The sequence below is a fragment of the Buteo buteo genome, chromosome 3 (genome assembly GCF_964188355.1).
Source record: "Buteo buteo chromosome 3, bButBut1.hap1.1, whole genome shotgun sequence".
Classification (NCBI taxonomy): Eukaryota; Metazoa; Chordata; class Aves; order Accipitriformes; family Accipitridae; genus Buteo; species Buteo buteo.
In genome coordinates this window covers 40775090-40791217 of record NC_134173.1, presented here as the reverse complement: position 1 = coordinate 40791217, position 16128 = coordinate 40775090, and the positions used below count along the sequence as shown (strand labels likewise).

Sequence of the window (16128 nt, the reverse complement as noted above, 5' to 3'; positions counted from 1 at the left end):
TCTCTACAGTTCACATCTGACAAAAATACCTTACAGCCCACAGTGGAACAGATTTGTTTAAAAGAGCACGGAGGGGATTTATTGCAAAACCAACCAGTAATTTTTAGTAAATAATACACCTAAGATTGCCCTCAAGTAACTAAAATTTAGAAGACTGTTTTACTCCTGTTTTATTACCTTCCGACTGCTCCTTTCGTCTTCATCTTCAGATGGATCCAACCGGTGTTTTGGGTTATCCATTTGAAGAAATGCTCTGACATCTGGGCTGGAAACAACACGGTTGACTTTATTAGCACACTGATAATTTGCATGTTTTCAGCCACAACCACAGGAAGCATAGGATTAAACAGCAGCGTACAGAGGAGTTACTCATCACAAAGTTTTATATTTAAGTTCTGGTAATTAAGGACTGTGTACAAGAAATGCTTTTATAGCAACATAATTCAACTGCTGAATGTGTTACAGTACATAAGATTTTCCGCTTGCAAAAATCTGACATGTTAAAGTATATGTATGTGAAGACTTCATAAGGAAATGCTTTGCAGAACTGCATTAAAAGGTAATTATTAGATGAAAGCATGAGTTCTAACTGGCTAGCAACCACCAGGAAACCAACTTTCTTTCAAAAAACTGAAGACTTTAAAACCATTTTTAGTTTTCCAAAATCAATTCAATAGTCCAACACAACACAGAATGAAATACATGGTCTGTATCCCAAAGAGAGATGCATGTCCCAAGAGGTTCATGGTAGCAATATTCCTGTCCCCATTCGCTTTAAAGTGGAAGATGGTGATTTTGCATTCAGAATGCATTCTGGCTGGGCACTGACAACACAACATTAAGAAATCCTTTCAGTCAGCTCCAGGACACAAATGTTATCCTTCAGGAACCGGCAAGAGAGACCACAGGCTTCCCACAGTACCTAAGGAGATGCATTTTAACTTCGGCGCTGGTTCCTAGCTTTTGTTGGTGGAGGCTGGGGGAAAAGGACTGGGGGAAAGGAGGGAAAGTAAGAGAATTCCAAGAACCCACTCCCAGGAAGCAAGGCTTACATTCTTTTGAACTTACTGTTGGGTAACACCTTTCTTAACCACAGCACAGTGAGCAAGTAAAAAATAATGTAATACAAGTGAGGCAAAATTAATTCCTAAACAAATGGGTACTACATATAGCCTACATAACACTTGAAGAGATTAATTGAATCTTTCAATTCCTTCAGTTCACTAAAAGGCAGCCTGCTTATCAAGGAAGAAATCTTACCTAAATTTCAGAGATAAAGTTCATTGAGAAGGTGTCAGGGCAACCACTGACAGGAAACTCTGCATGAGCCATTCAGTACAAGAAAAGCACTAACTTACTATGGAGCTGCTCTTTTATTTTATCCCTAGTATATATAAAATAGGGTAGTTTTACATAACAAGCAGATAAACTTGCTTTGCTGTTTTCAATCCATTTCACCCTTCACACTTCTGTAAAGTGAGGATTAGAAGTAAGAGATGAGCTCTTTCTGACATTTCTCCAGCTCCTGTACTTCATATTAGCATTACTGAACCTAACTCATGTCCTATGCTATCCAGGGCTCCTAGTCTCCATCGCTTACATCCTGTATTCCTAAACCCTGTTTGAAATCTGTTTCAGTTACCTTCAGCCTTTCAGGTTTGAAGTACAGCAACAAGACTGTTTACACAATTTCCCCACCATCATTTCAGTTTAATTCTTCCCATCTTACATGAACTCTGAATTCTGATCTATTTCAGGGTCTATCTTGTATCCTGAGTCCCAGGAAGACAAAAATCACTGTGGTTTGAATAGTGTAGTAGTATTGGCTCATGATGCAACAATTTAAGTTTCAGAATCTTTGAATATCATAAAATCAAGAATGAAAAGCTATGACTAATGCTTTTCACTAGACAGAACAACAGAACCAGACCTTAATTACCTTTCAGCATTAATTATTCTGGACAACTGGCTGATTAAATAGAGCATGTTGTAATACATCTCAAATAGTTACTATAGTAACTTTGTCCATGACTGAATTCACAGCAGGAAAAAAATAATAATTAAAAAAATCCATTCAGTTAAAGGCTGCTGTACAGTTGCAGGGTATTCAACAATCTCCACAATACATAGCAGCCAGAAGCATAACTGATCGATGTTACATTGTTCAGATTTGTAATTTTAAAAGCACTGCAAAGAAGTAGTGATTAAGAATAAAATGTTTAATACACCAGTTTCTTAGCCAAGACTGCAGCACATTTTGCAAAATTCTATATAGATTGGTAGTACTTCTATGCTGTATTAGCTCACATGTATTAACTCAATGTATTTTAAAATATACTGAAACTATTCCTAAAATAACCTCACATATGAAATTAAAAGGATCAAGGAAACAATTTAAAAAGGCATGCTCAATTTACATTGTACATATACTAAGAGCAAAAGTTGGTTTTGTCTGGATTTTTAGGATTGACTGGATAAATTTAGTTTATGGATTATCTCTGAAATCCACAAAGGGATGTCAAGCTCTGCCTGAACACGGTTCCTTCTGTGGTACTCGTTCTGCATTAGCGTCCCTGCAGAAACATACAAAGCCACACAAAAATTTTGGACACACAGAGAAATATGAACAAGCCCAAAAAGTCACACAAATTTTGAAACAAAATGGTAAATTTAATTTCCAGTGACAGAACTTTACCATTTAAGACACACTTTATTTAAATAATAGTGCCCAGCTCCTCCCTCTTCTCCACACACTTAAAAAAAAACACCCACCAAAAAAGAAAAAATAAACCCCACTGCTATCTTTCTTATAGAAAGCAAAGGCTCAAAAACCCATAATGTTCAGTAATATTTTAAAAGACCACAACTAATGTAATGCAAGGTTTGCTTTCCCCAACATGGACTGCAAAATCTTACAATCCAGGGGTTTCACATTCATTTTTATATTTATCAGATTTTGAAACCGAAATGATCTAGTCACTCTGATTTTCTTCTAGGGAACAAATGCAGACCCCCGCTTTCCACTGAAAGAACTGATAACTCATTTCCCCGCAGAGGTTGCAGAGTATTGTCATCCTTGAGTTCTTCAAGTGTTATGCAAATGTTCTCATTTTCATTAAGGAGCTACTTTGGACTATTTAAAAATAACTACATTACATCTTTAATGCATCCTCTATTACACATTTGGATTCAAACAGATTTTCTTTGGACATGTTCTGATAGACAACTAAATGCATTAATTTTTCAGTGAAGACCTACATTTGAGGGGGCGAGCAGCCCAATTTGAATAGTTGCTCAGTGATTTAGGGGGCCTCACAGTGCTCACAAGTAACAAACTCCCAGCTCCTATTCAGGACTTCAGTCAGCAAGGGGGACACATTATCAGATCTCTATCCCTTCTGACATTTTTTTTGCAACATCTGTATTCTATCCGTGAGAGGAAGTTCTCTATCAAATACAGTTAGCTGAGTAAATGCAGCTTGAAGCTAGTCCACTTAATTTGGTCTAAGCCAATGATCCATCTTGCCCTGTATTCTACCTGACAGTGATTGCAGGAAAACCATTACCAACCATTACAGGGTCTCTCTAATCACTCTAACACACTTTAGGTTTTTGTTGAGCTTATTATTGAGCAGAATATTAAACAAATATGTCAGTCCCAATAACAAAGTCCCCTGAAAAAGGAAAAAATTAAAAGAAAAGAAAAAGAAGAAAAACAAACACAGTGCTGCATGTTTTCAGAGAATAATGTAAATATTACCATCTTGGACACACTGAATCTGACATTTGTGCTTTTCAATTCAGATGTTCAAGTGCCTTCCCATCCAGAAGTGAGGACATTCGTAATGAACTATCCTTAAGCTTTCAGTGAAACAGTTTTCCTAGGTAGGACTTAAAAATATGACATCTTGATACTGGTTTTAATGCTTAAAAGATACAGTGGAAGGTGGAATTCCTTAAAGTTCTGTGAGAATGCATAACCCCCTAAGTCTTCCATGTACACTACTAACTTTACATAAGTTATTTTACCTCATATCAAATTTAATTAGCACATTAAAGCAGAACAGTCTAAGAAAGCAAGGACATGGACTTTGTGTGAAGACTCGGTTACCACATACTCCTTGAGTAGTTTCTAACAGATTTTACAAAAAAAAAAAAACCCCAACCAAGGTCATAAAGTTTTGGTATTTCTTAACTAATAACATTCATTGGCACATAGAAAAGGTGACAGATTATTTAATTATTAATATGATTTGTTGCAATGGAGCACTGCAGAAAGCAAAAGCTCAATCCAGAAAAACAAAGCACCTTGCAGTTATTAAAAGAAAAACAACACAGAAATACAATAAAATTAAATGCTTTTGCACTGAATTGTGAATTAAAGGCTTGCTTCTCCCACAGAAATCGCTGTTACTTTAAGGGTGGGGAGGAAGAGAACAGCACAAGACAAACTTCAGTCTTGTATTTTGTTTTTATTGTAGAACTATGCCTAATGAGCTTTTTATTTAACACACTTTCAAGAACACCAAAACACTTTATAAGACTTATTTATTAAAACTGGTTTAAGTTAGTTTTAATGGATCAGACAGGCTAAGTACCATGTTAAAGAACATAGATTCAGCTACAGATGCATTTTAGTGTGAAACAATCTTAAAAGTCCACAAAAATTTGAGAAGGCACGTGGATTTGAGGTTTGGCTTTCTTTTAAGCACACAATTTTGTGATGTGCATAAAAAAAAATAAAAGTACCATTTTACCTTCAGAGAACAAATATAGTATGTTTTGAGACAAAATATTTGGTACTTGAACATACTGAGAACCAAATAGAGGAGGGGATTGTGCTAAATAAAACCAGTGTCCTTTCCTAATGTAACAGAAGAGATCAGCTTTCAATAATTAGTTATTTTAAAGTGCTTTCTATTCTTTTCCAGAAAAGAACACCACTATGACCACAAACCTCATACTATTTGTTCTATTGGAAAACTATTCTACCTTAAAGACTTTGTTTTGAAATTTTTTCCACTTGTCATGAGGAAGTATATACAAAATGCTCCTTTTTTCCAAAAAGAAAAGGAAGTACATATTTCAGGTTCATAGGACATTAAATATTAATTTGTTGGGAAAAAAATTATAATCTGACTGCACACTGCAGACTACAGCAATATTCTGTTAAGACTCTTTTTCCTGTGGGAAACTGGCAGTTTCACAGGTTGTACAGATAATCTAATTAAACAAAGCATATGTATTAAAGACATTTACTCAACACTAAAGCCAAACATAGAGTTTTACCATTTTACCAGTTCAAGCAACATAGAAAGCTGCATGGATTTATTTTAAACTGATTAGATATAGTTTTAAACCGAAAGAATGCAGTTTACCCCCCAAATCAGTTCACACACAGAAGTGCTATCCTCCAGATTTCACTGGAGCTGACTCTAGCATATCACCATCTCTCATTCATCACTGTCCCACTGGCAGAGGTTAACAAACCTTCAGTTCTTCTGACAGAACAGTTTATGTGCAAGCTTATTCATTTCTTTTAGGCAGGTCAGCTTGGTTATCCCAAACCACCTAAGCAACCTGATTAAGCTACTTGGTTAACATGCTTAAAATAAGTTCTGGAGTACACACATGAACTGCTCTAACAAAAGGATGCAGTTACTTACTCCCTGCAACGTAGTAGCAAGTGACAGCAGAGTTCTCAAACAGTACAGCCACCAGCAAAACAAACACCTGCCCCACAGCAACAGTTTACACTGGAATCTGCACCCCTTGAATTAAGATCAGTTAATTGCCTGCAAGTTCATTTGTAGATCAGTTTTCAGAAAACAAAAACGTTTTTATACTGTTCATCAGTCTGTAGATTTTTCCTGTAGGAATGAACAGCCATATTAAAGTTTATTTATTATACTTATGAGCACTGGACAGGTAAAATACATTTTTTGGTTAAAAGCACTCAATTTGCAATTTTGTATTTGACATCTCATGTCTTTTAAATAGTCCTTATAAAACAGAAATTAAACTACTTACTGGTTGCATAGCTCTGGCTGTCTAACTAGATTTTGAATGAATTCATTTAGTCCTGCTCTTCTCTGTTTAATAAAATCTGAAAGAAAAAAAAGAAGAGATTTATTAGAATGATCAGTCAGCTTGTGAAAAAGACTTATTTTCAAATTTAGGGGTTTTTTAGGACTTAAACAGCAGTTAAAGAGACTGGTTCATGACTGGTTCAGAACAGGATTGGTTCTACCTATGAAAATCACAAGCTTAAAATATTCAAGTGAGGTGAGAGAACAAATTTCAGTTTTTCTGCAACACTATTTGAAAATGTAGAAAGCCAGGTGGATTAAAAGCACACTGAAGTGTTTGAAGAACAGTGTGTAACCACAGTGGACTAACCTGTGCAACCTTCATTGCACAAGTGAGCCCTTCAGGACCTGATTCCACTCAAAAAAACCCAAACCACATGCAAAACTTGACATTAGTTGCACAAGTCAAGTTTTTACATGAACAGTCCCACCAAGCAGCATATTTCCATAATATATGTATGGCAGTGTGAAAGTTGCAGAATTCATCCTGCCAGCAGGCACTCAGATATAACCATTAAAGATAACCAAATAAAATGCTTTCCTTTTTGTTTTGGACATCATCTCTAACACACACACACACAAAAAAATCCTCAGAATCTTCACCCTCACCCAAAGCTTAAGACATGTAACTTTTCTTTAGCAATATGGAAAGATACATAAGGGATTTCAAACAGAAAGAGAGCTCTAACATGAAATAAAGTGTAAAACAGAATAATCTTGTTTTCATTACTTATATCAACAATAATTTTAAGGAAAAAGAATATTTAACTTGTGTATTAACTTTTAAGCCATTCCAAGGACTCTTTCTGTCACATATAGATTACTGACAACTATTAAAATTTTAAATTCAAATTAAATTTCAATTAAAAGCTGTATTTTAAATATTAAGAAAAAAGTTCACATTGTTTCAGGGATATAATCCCTAAACCCTTGTTAGCGTACTTAATAATCCCAAATTACTGACATCAAACAGGAAGGTAAATTTGCATAAGGATGTTACGGTAGTCAACAACATCAGCAGTATCAGTATTGTGGAGGCACAATGCCATCGACCACTCTAAGCCCACAGAGCTATCCATGCTAGTGAAGATAAAACACCTGCATCATGTCAGCTCAAATGTATTCTGTAGTTTTCTAGTTCTGTATTCTGACTGGTTCTACAATTTGCCTCTGCCCCATTTTTGAAGTTAAAACATGATTAAATTTGAAATAACCTAAGTGACAATAAAAATGAGCATTTAGTTGACAATGTAAGTTATGACAGTATTTTTGGTAGATTTTGGGAAAAAGGATATTTAAGTTTCACTCTACTGCACTCGAATGTAATAGTACAATGCCACATACCTAAGCATAGATTGACGGAAGTAAAATACCTTTTCAACATTTGTAAAACATGCAACTTATTTCAGAAGCCAGCAGAACCATTACATCAAAGCTTCAATATATCAGTGTTAAGATAAAGAATTATTTAAATGAGCATTATGGCTCCATCTCCACCCTGCCCCCCAGCAAGAAACATCTTGAAAGCTATGTAGTTTCTCATGCTTCAAGGATTTCAGCACAGTTCACGGAAATTTAAAACAAGTCTGAGGACTTTGTTTTACATATATAGTTCTAATAAAAGTTTTAGTTGGTTTTTTTTTCCACCCATTTGAACTCCAGTTTCCTAAATTTGACTCCCAAGAAATCCACCTGTACATTTCGCTGTACAGCAGACCAGACCGCATAACATTACTAGGTCTTCAGCCAGCTCTGAAAACCCCCAAGTCAGAGAAAAGGAAAGAAACCAAACCAAGAAGACCCTGTAGACACAATACATGGAGAAGGCCATCATTTACATCTTCATCAGAAGACATCAGAACTTGGATACTTGCATTTGATTATTTTAATAAAAAATAAAAGGGAGTTTCATGTCAGGAATGTGATGACTAACTGTAACTGCCAAAAATTAATTTGTTTGAAAGAACTCTAAAAAACCCCAAACAACACATCCCAGGAGTTTAACACCTTTAGATCCATTTGTTCTTCAGCAAAGGAGAAAATTAAATGCTTGAAACAGGTGCAGGAGGAGGTGAAACTACAAACACAGCCTGATCACATCAGCAAGCCAGGGGAGGGTGGGAAGTTCCCAGTGCCCATGAGGAAAACCCTTAAGTAAAAACGGCCTGAATGAAGGGTATAAAGACACAGAGCAAAGGCCTGGCCTTCCCATTTGCCTTTATTTATTCATCAGTGGTGCCACCTAGGTTAATTCAGTGCACTTTACAAGTGATTTTTCATTAGTATTTTGATGTGGACAGAGCAAGCTTAATTGGGACCTATCACTGCTAACTGGATCACATTACGTTCACATCAGACAGGCTTCTGCTAGTGGAACAATAGGAAGAAGTTCATTTTCATCTAAACTGTACAAGGAAGCACATTTAGATACAGAGTTCAAAAGCCTTCAAAAGATAAATCCTTTAGTTATTTCATTTGGTGGGGGTGGGGAGTCACATAAAGGAAGTTTAAAATTTACTAGGTGTACGTTTAGAAGAGTCTGAGTTTTGGCTTTTGCTTTTATAGAAGAGAGATTACACCTGACAGTTCAGAGTCTCTCACAATCCTGAACATGGGAGGGTTGGGAAGAAGTATATGCTTCAGTGCAAGGGAGGCACTGGGCCACTAAGCAATACTTTGCTCATCATCACAAGGCAGAATACCTACCTACGCTAGTTCCTGTTCTTGACTGAAGCATGACTAAACTTTCATTTAGTCACTGTTTTGAGGACTGGTGTAAAACTCATCCAAGATAGCTTCTTGTAGGCTGGAATAGATCAATTTTCATATAAAGAAACTGACAAAATGAGTAACAAGATAATAACTTACCAGGATCAAAATTATCTCCAAATATTCTTTTAGCTGGAATCTTGAGGTTCATAGTGGGAAATTGCTTCTTTAGCTGAAAACAAAACACATACAATGGGATTGTGCTTAGACATCAAAGTACCCAGAAATAATTGCATTTTTTTTGTTTTCTGGTGAACAGTTTGAACATCTGATTATTAGTAATTCTGCTCCTCTCCGGAATCTTCTCTACTCATACAACTGGGGGAAAAAAAACAAACCCAAAAGAATCTGTACTCAGCTTGTTTGCACCAGTCATACCCTCTTAAATTCAAAGGCCATCTCACTTCAGAAAGCTATGGACTATTGTAGCTATCTTCTGCAATATTGCCAAAATGATTTTCCACTTGCCCCAGATTAAAAAACATAGGCTACAATTTCAATACTAGTTTTATTCTCCTCTTCCTTCCTCCATCAATTCTCTCTCTCTCGGGTTTGTTTTTTTCTTTCTTGCTTGCATAGGGGTGTATGCATGAGGTTTAAGATGGGCTGGCGATACAAGCCTCTGGGTTTTGCCCAAACAACATTCTTAAAGCTTTAGGAACCGCAGGTGGTCTACCCCAAGGTCAAAATTATAAACAGATGAACAGCCTTGTTATGATGCTGCATTTGATAATTTGATTATATTCTACACTTGACAAACTGACCAGCTCATAAACAACAGCACTGAATTTATAAAAAAACACTGACACAAGCCAAGCCTTGATTACATTTGCTTCATCTTCAAGTGCTCCAGAAAAGCAATCTTACTCTCATCCTCTTTAAGAAAGTAGTTTCCTAATACAGTAGCTGGTAATTTTTCTTTCCTTAGAAACATCAGTATCTCTTCCAGTTAGCAGCGTAAGTTCTTCTTGGTGTACAACACTACATGAATTACACTGCATAGAAACTGGACTAAACGTGCTCCTGGTTATGCTTCCCCAGGACCTCCACCTTTACACACATTAGAAAGGCCAGTGTTGAACAAACTTCAGCAGAGCAATGCTAATCTGAATGGCAAGGAAATGTGGCAAAGGAACAGGATCACCAATACTCACTCTGCAGGTATCAAAAAGGGGATACTTTTTCACATCACTTGCAAGTCTATCCCAAGATGCAGGCAAAGCATAGCATGGTGTATGCAGGCTGACTTCAGCTCAGACCATCTAAGACAGCTCCAAGCTCACTCTCTGCATTTGTCTACCACTGCCACATATAAATCCATGTACAGTGAGGCAGAAGGGAGAAAAGCCTGACTACTTCCCATAGGGGCAACGGAAGGGAAATGGAGGCACAGATATGCAGCTGGTAATCTTTTCTTATGGGGATCACAGAGGAATTATTTCTTCTTTCGTTAAAGCAAAAACTGTGGGCTCTAAACATGAAGTACTGGAGAAAAGCATGGATACAGGACACATAATAGACTGCACATCTGAGCAAGTATTTGCCCCGCTTGCCCACTATGTGAAAAGGGCAAAATCCTCTTCTAGCAACAACCTGAAGAAATCCATACTTAAGTTGCTGAATAGGCCTATTTTATTTGGACCACTGCCACAAAATCTAGCTAGGAAACTGCAGGTACAAGTTGCCATGGCTGACTCACCAGAAAGTTTGTATTAAGAAACAAGGATTTGTTCATTGCTTTCAGTACTTCAAAGTAAAACACTTATTTAAACTTATTTTAACACTTATCTATCTAGATGTTTTAAGTTTTGCAGTGATTTTTACCATCACGAACAAATGCACATTTCAGATGTTTTAACAACGAGTAAATTTGAAGTTTCTCTCATTACACTAGGATCCCAAGCAACAATTAAAAAAAAGTGACAAATAAGTGGATTTTGAGTTTGAAATTCAAGCAAACCAAAGCTTAAAAAACCCATCCTGTCATTTTCTTTAAACAGGCTCCTATGGATATTGACTGTTGACTCAAACTCCTCAAGAGGGCATTAACTCAAATCATAGCACTGCAAACAAGTGTTACTCTGTGCTATTGTGGCATGATTTCGTAGCTTGTCTTTTGCTTACCGTATTGTAAAGTTTATCAAACTCTGCATACCGTCTGAAGACAAACCATTCATTTCTGCCAACTGAGACCAACACTTTGTAAACCTGTAGCAACAAGGACAAAGTTATTGCCTCCTCGGTTTTATTAAAAACTACTAAAAACTACTACTAAAATCTTGTAGTGGAAATAAGGGCAGGCTGTTAAATGTATTGTGTAAATGTACTTGTTGAGCTATGTATTTCTTACAGCTAAATCACATAGACAGCAACACAAATGATTAAAAGAACAATTAGAAGAGTCTGGTATTTTACAGAATTTTTTTTTTTAAACACCAGGTAAGCAAAAACTAACACCAAAGCTGATTTAATGAAGTTTCATAAATTAGTTCATAGCCAACAAGAACACCTGGCCATCAGACAGTAGTCTACAAAAATTTGCTATGAAATTTAACAACTTGATAATCCATAATGAAGACTAATATTAAGGAAGTAAAGCATTTAAACACTGAAGATTGACTTCATGAAAACCTGAAGAGAAAGCACATATGGAAGGCAGTTATAAAGATAACTGTTCCTTGCAACATCTTGAATACATATTATAGTCAGGATCCTGGCAGATGACACAACTGTTCAGGGGAGAAAAAAAATGCTGCTGTGGCTGAAATACATCACTGGTTACATAATACAGAGCATTGGGATCAAGGGAAGCGTAGCTGGAGCCTGCTGCCCAGTTCTGGCCATTCAAATCCCATGGCAGCAGAAGACTCCAGTAACTAGACAGATTGTCAGTCCCTGGCTTCATAAATCTGGTTGACAGCTGAGTGTCCAGCAGGCTTCTCCTGTCTCTCCTGCAACTAGCTGACCCCACTTCTCCACCTTCTTGTATTTCCAGAAGGAGGCTGGCTATTCCTTCAGGGGAGAGGATGGGCACAGCAAGGAAGTGCAGGACGCTGCTAACTCCTGATGTAGAAAACTGGACCAATGCCCCAGTGTCCCTCTGTCCTGCAACAGCAACTTCCCTCTTTTTAACTCCCTCAGTGGAAGTAGCAGCCACCACCATTCGTTCCTTAGCGCGAGATCTGCATTCATGCTACATTAACTGCTCGAATAAGCTCTCAGTCTTCTTTGGTGAACACAGGAGGCTGTAGAGAAGCATCCAGTACGATGCTCATGAGACTCTTCTTAGAAAATTAGCCTTCCCTTATACTGCTAAACAAGCGTTAGAATAAAACCTAGCTACAGACCTTCTAGAGCCCCCCTAGACTGTAAACAGCAAAAGCTTCAGCTGCAAAGACTTAAGTACTGTTCTCCTGAACTAGGTATCTTATACAGCAATTAATTCACTCCCCATGAATGCATGGCAGATCAATGCCAACAAGCTTAAGAAGCAGGCCATGGACGACAACTTAAATTAGCAGGACAAAATGCATAGACTGCAAAGTGCAGAGGCAAGCATAACTTAGGATTCAAGATGACAATTTACCTCCTTGGCAACCTCAAAGTTAAAACAGTTCTGCTCTCGCAGTAGCTAGCTGCAGAACAATGACACAGTCAACATTTTTTACATGAGACAGCATAAAAACCCATATGAGGTCATCCTGTTCACACCATCACCAAAGCTCTTGCATACTCAACAAAGGAGAAACTGCAAGTTCAACAGTTATGGAAGCACTGACAGGTAAGAACATATATGATATCTATAAAGAAATTTGTAAAACCCCAAAACATAACATGTCTTTGTGCTGTACTGCTAGGCTCAGCTACACCTATGTAATAATTTAGACAGATGTGCAACGCCTGTCTCTAGAAAGGTGGGGGAAGGAATCTAGTCTTACTTAAATAATAACCTTTTTAAATCGAATTACTCTAAATCTAAACCAAAACTAGTGGCTGATAAAAGGAAGACTAGCAAAAACGTGGGCACTCTCTGGAAGGAAATAGGAGACCTGGTTACTCAGGACGTGGAGAAGGCTGAGGTACTCCATGACCTTTTTGCCTCAGTCTTCACTCGCAAGTGCTTCAGCCACACTGCTCAAGTCACAGAAGGCAAAGGCAGGGACTGGGAGAATGAAGAACTGCCCACAATAGGAGAAGATCAGGTTCAAGACCATCTAAGGAACCTGAAGGTGCACAAGTCCACGGGACCTGATGAGATGCATCCACGGGTCCTGAGGGAACTAGCAGATGAAGTGCTTAAGCCACTATCCATCATGTCTGAGAAGTCGCGGCAGACCAGGGAAGTTCCCACTGATTGGAAAAGGGGAAACATAACCCCCATTTTTAAAAAAAAGGAAAAAAGGAGGACCTGGGGAACTAACAGGCCAGTCAGTCTCACCTCTGTGCCCAGCAAGATCATGGAGTAGATCCTCCTGGAAACTATGCTAAGGCACATGGAAAATAAGGAGGTGACTGGTGACAGCCAACATGGCTTCACTAAGGGCAAACTGTGCCTGACAAACATGGTGGCCTTCTACAAGGGGGTTACAGTGTTGGTGAATAAGGGAAGAGCAACACACCTCATCTGCCTGTACTTGTGCAAAGCATTTGACACTGTCCTGCAAAACACCCTTGTCTCTAAATTGGAGAGATATGGATTTGATAGATGGACCACTCGGTGGCTAAGGAATTGGCTGGACAGTTGCACTCAAAGAGCTGGGGTCAACGGCTCAATGTCCAAGTGGAGACCAGTGACAAGTGGTTTTCCTCAGGGATCAGTGTTGGGACCAGCGCTGTTTAACATCTTTGCTGGTGACACGGACAGTGGGACTGAGTGCACCCTCAGCAAGTTTGCCAATGACACCAAGCTGTGTGGCACAGTCAACAGGCTGGAGGGAAGGGGTGCCATCCAGAGGGACCTTGACAGGCTTGAGAGGTGGGCCTGTGCAAACTGCATCAAGTTCAACAAGGCCAAGTGCAAGGTCCTGCACATGGGTTGCAGCAATCCCAAGCACAAACACAGGCTGGGCAGAGAATGGATTGAGAGCAGTCCTGTGGAGAAGGACTTGGGGGCATTGGTTGACCAGAAGCTCAATGTGACTTGGCAATGTGCGCTTGCAGCCTAGAAAGCCAACCGTATCCTGGGCTGCAAGGAAAGAAACCTAACCAGCAGGTTGAGGGAAGTGATTCTGCCCCTTTGCTCTCATGAGACCCTACCTGGAGTACTGCGTTCAGCTGTGAGGCCCCCAACATAAGAAGGACATGGACCTGTTGGAGCAGGTCCAGAGGAGGGCCACAAAAATGATCAGAGGGATGGAACACCTCTCATACAAAGACAGGCTGAAAGAGTTGGGGTTGTTCAGCCTGGAGAAGAGAAGGCTCCAAGAAGACCTTATAGCAGCCTTCCAGCACCTAAAGGTGGCCTACAAGAAAGTTGGAGAGGGACTGTCACAGGACAAGGGGTAATGGCTTTAAACTGAAAGTGGGGAGATTTAGATTGGATATAAGGAAGAAGTTCTTCAGTATGAGGGTGGTGAGGCACTGGAACAGGTTGCCCAGAGAGGCTGTGGATGTCCCATCCCTGGAAGCGTTCCAAAGCCAGGTTAGATGGGGCTTTGAGCAACCTGGTCTAGTGGAAGGTGTCCCTGCCCATGACAGGGGGGTTGGAACTAGATGATCTTTAAGGTCCCTTCCAACCCAAACCATTCTATGATTCTATGATGAAAACTCCTAAGATGCATCCACACCTTGTAACATGTGGATAAAAAACGCAAAGCTTTGAGAAAGGAAAAAGGAAGAAAAAGAAACAGAATTCCTGAAACATCACCATCACAATCATCACCATAAACTAACTTCCCAGATACAGACAGGATAGGGCCCAGCTATTTCTGGATGTGATAACTTTCTTCACAAAAGTCACTGAAATTAAAAGGCTTCAACTCTGTTTTGGTAGCTCATGCTCCTGGATTAAACATTCAATTTGTATTAAACAAAGATAAGTAAAAAGGTAGGCTGTTTTCCAATTTCAAGAGAGCAACCATTGAGAAAGTAAGGAAACTATTTATTAAGTGTCAACAAAATAAAAAAAAAACAAACAACCTCCACAAATTCCACAGGGCTGGGGACGAGTATTATACGTCACAGGTCTGAGACAAGGTTTCCAAACACAAACAGCACCCTTGAAAGAGATTTCTTAATAAGCCTGTATATGATGGGGGTGTGAAGGGAGAAAAGGACAGGTCAGAAGAGAAAATTAAGCCTCAGACATTAAACAGCAAAGTGAGAAATCCAAAACAAAGCTATTTGACAAAACAGGCAAAAGAATGGCTCACTATACATAAGGACAGAATAGAAATTAATATAGCCTAGATATGGTCCAAAACAAGCAAGTATTTTGCTATTTTTATGAAGAAAGTGAATGCTCAATCTTCAGAAAAAGGGAGAACAGAGAACTAGAGTGAATATACATACAGGCTGGTTACCATGAATTAAGTGGAAGCAAAAAAACTTCCCTACCAGAATGCCTGAAAAATTCAAACACAAAATTATTTGTCAAGAAAAAAAATACTGGTAATAAAATACTGCATACATTTGATATATTAACAAAAACAAATCAAATATTCAATAAAAGGTTAAGAAAATGCTCAGGAGGCATAAAGATTTCATCTCGAAAGACAAAACTGAAAAGTTTGACTTATCAGAATAAGGACTGCACAGATACATGATTATTTAAAAAAATGCTTCATCAGGGCAAGTGTGAGGGGAAAAAGAAAAGCTAGTAAAAGCTAAGTTGAACATACTCATCTTGTTTCCATGCCAGCATTAAGTGAGCCACTCTAAGGTTTGAGCTGGAATTCAGACCAGTAAGATTCTAGAATAGTCTCAGAAGCAGTAGTGATATATGCTGTAAGTGACAGTAAGGTGCAGGTTATACAAAACAGTCACCTGAAGTCTTTCCCAGCCTTTATCACTTTAACCTTTCCTTTCACCCCAAGGTTCTTACTGCTGTTTATGGAAATGGCACTAATACTGCCATCAGAAACAGACAGCTGTAACTACCACAGGATTGTTAAGAACTGTTTCTCCCTACACCCCTCTCTCGCTCCCCTCCAAAAGCAGTACTGACAGGCTCCAGTCATTACAACACAGCTACAGAAGAGAAGACAGAATAAAAGCACTGACAGACACACGCTAGAATTCCAGTTCCTACCATGAAGTTTAGCGTGACTCT

The 16128-nt window shown here is 38.5% G+C and overlaps 1 protein-coding gene across 3 annotated transcripts in view; it reads right to left on the bottom strand.

The window, feature by feature from the left end:
- The window catches only part of SGK3 (serum/glucocorticoid regulated kinase family member 3), a 63769-nt gene that overhangs the window by 13948 nt on the left and 33693 nt on the right, over positions 1-16128 (bottom strand). For all 3 annotated transcript variants that reach the window (XM_075023392.1, XM_075023391.1, XM_075023390.1), the window contains exons 3-6: positions 10983-11066; positions 8958-9030; positions 6031-6106; positions 178-265 (exon numbers count right to left, since the gene is read on the bottom strand). In XM_075023392.1, the coding sequence (XP_074879493.1) occupies positions 178-265; positions 6031-6106; positions 8958-9030; positions 10983-11066 (321 nt within the window). The remainder of the gene's footprint in view (positions 1-177; positions 266-6030; positions 6107-8957; positions 9031-10982; positions 11067-16128) is intronic.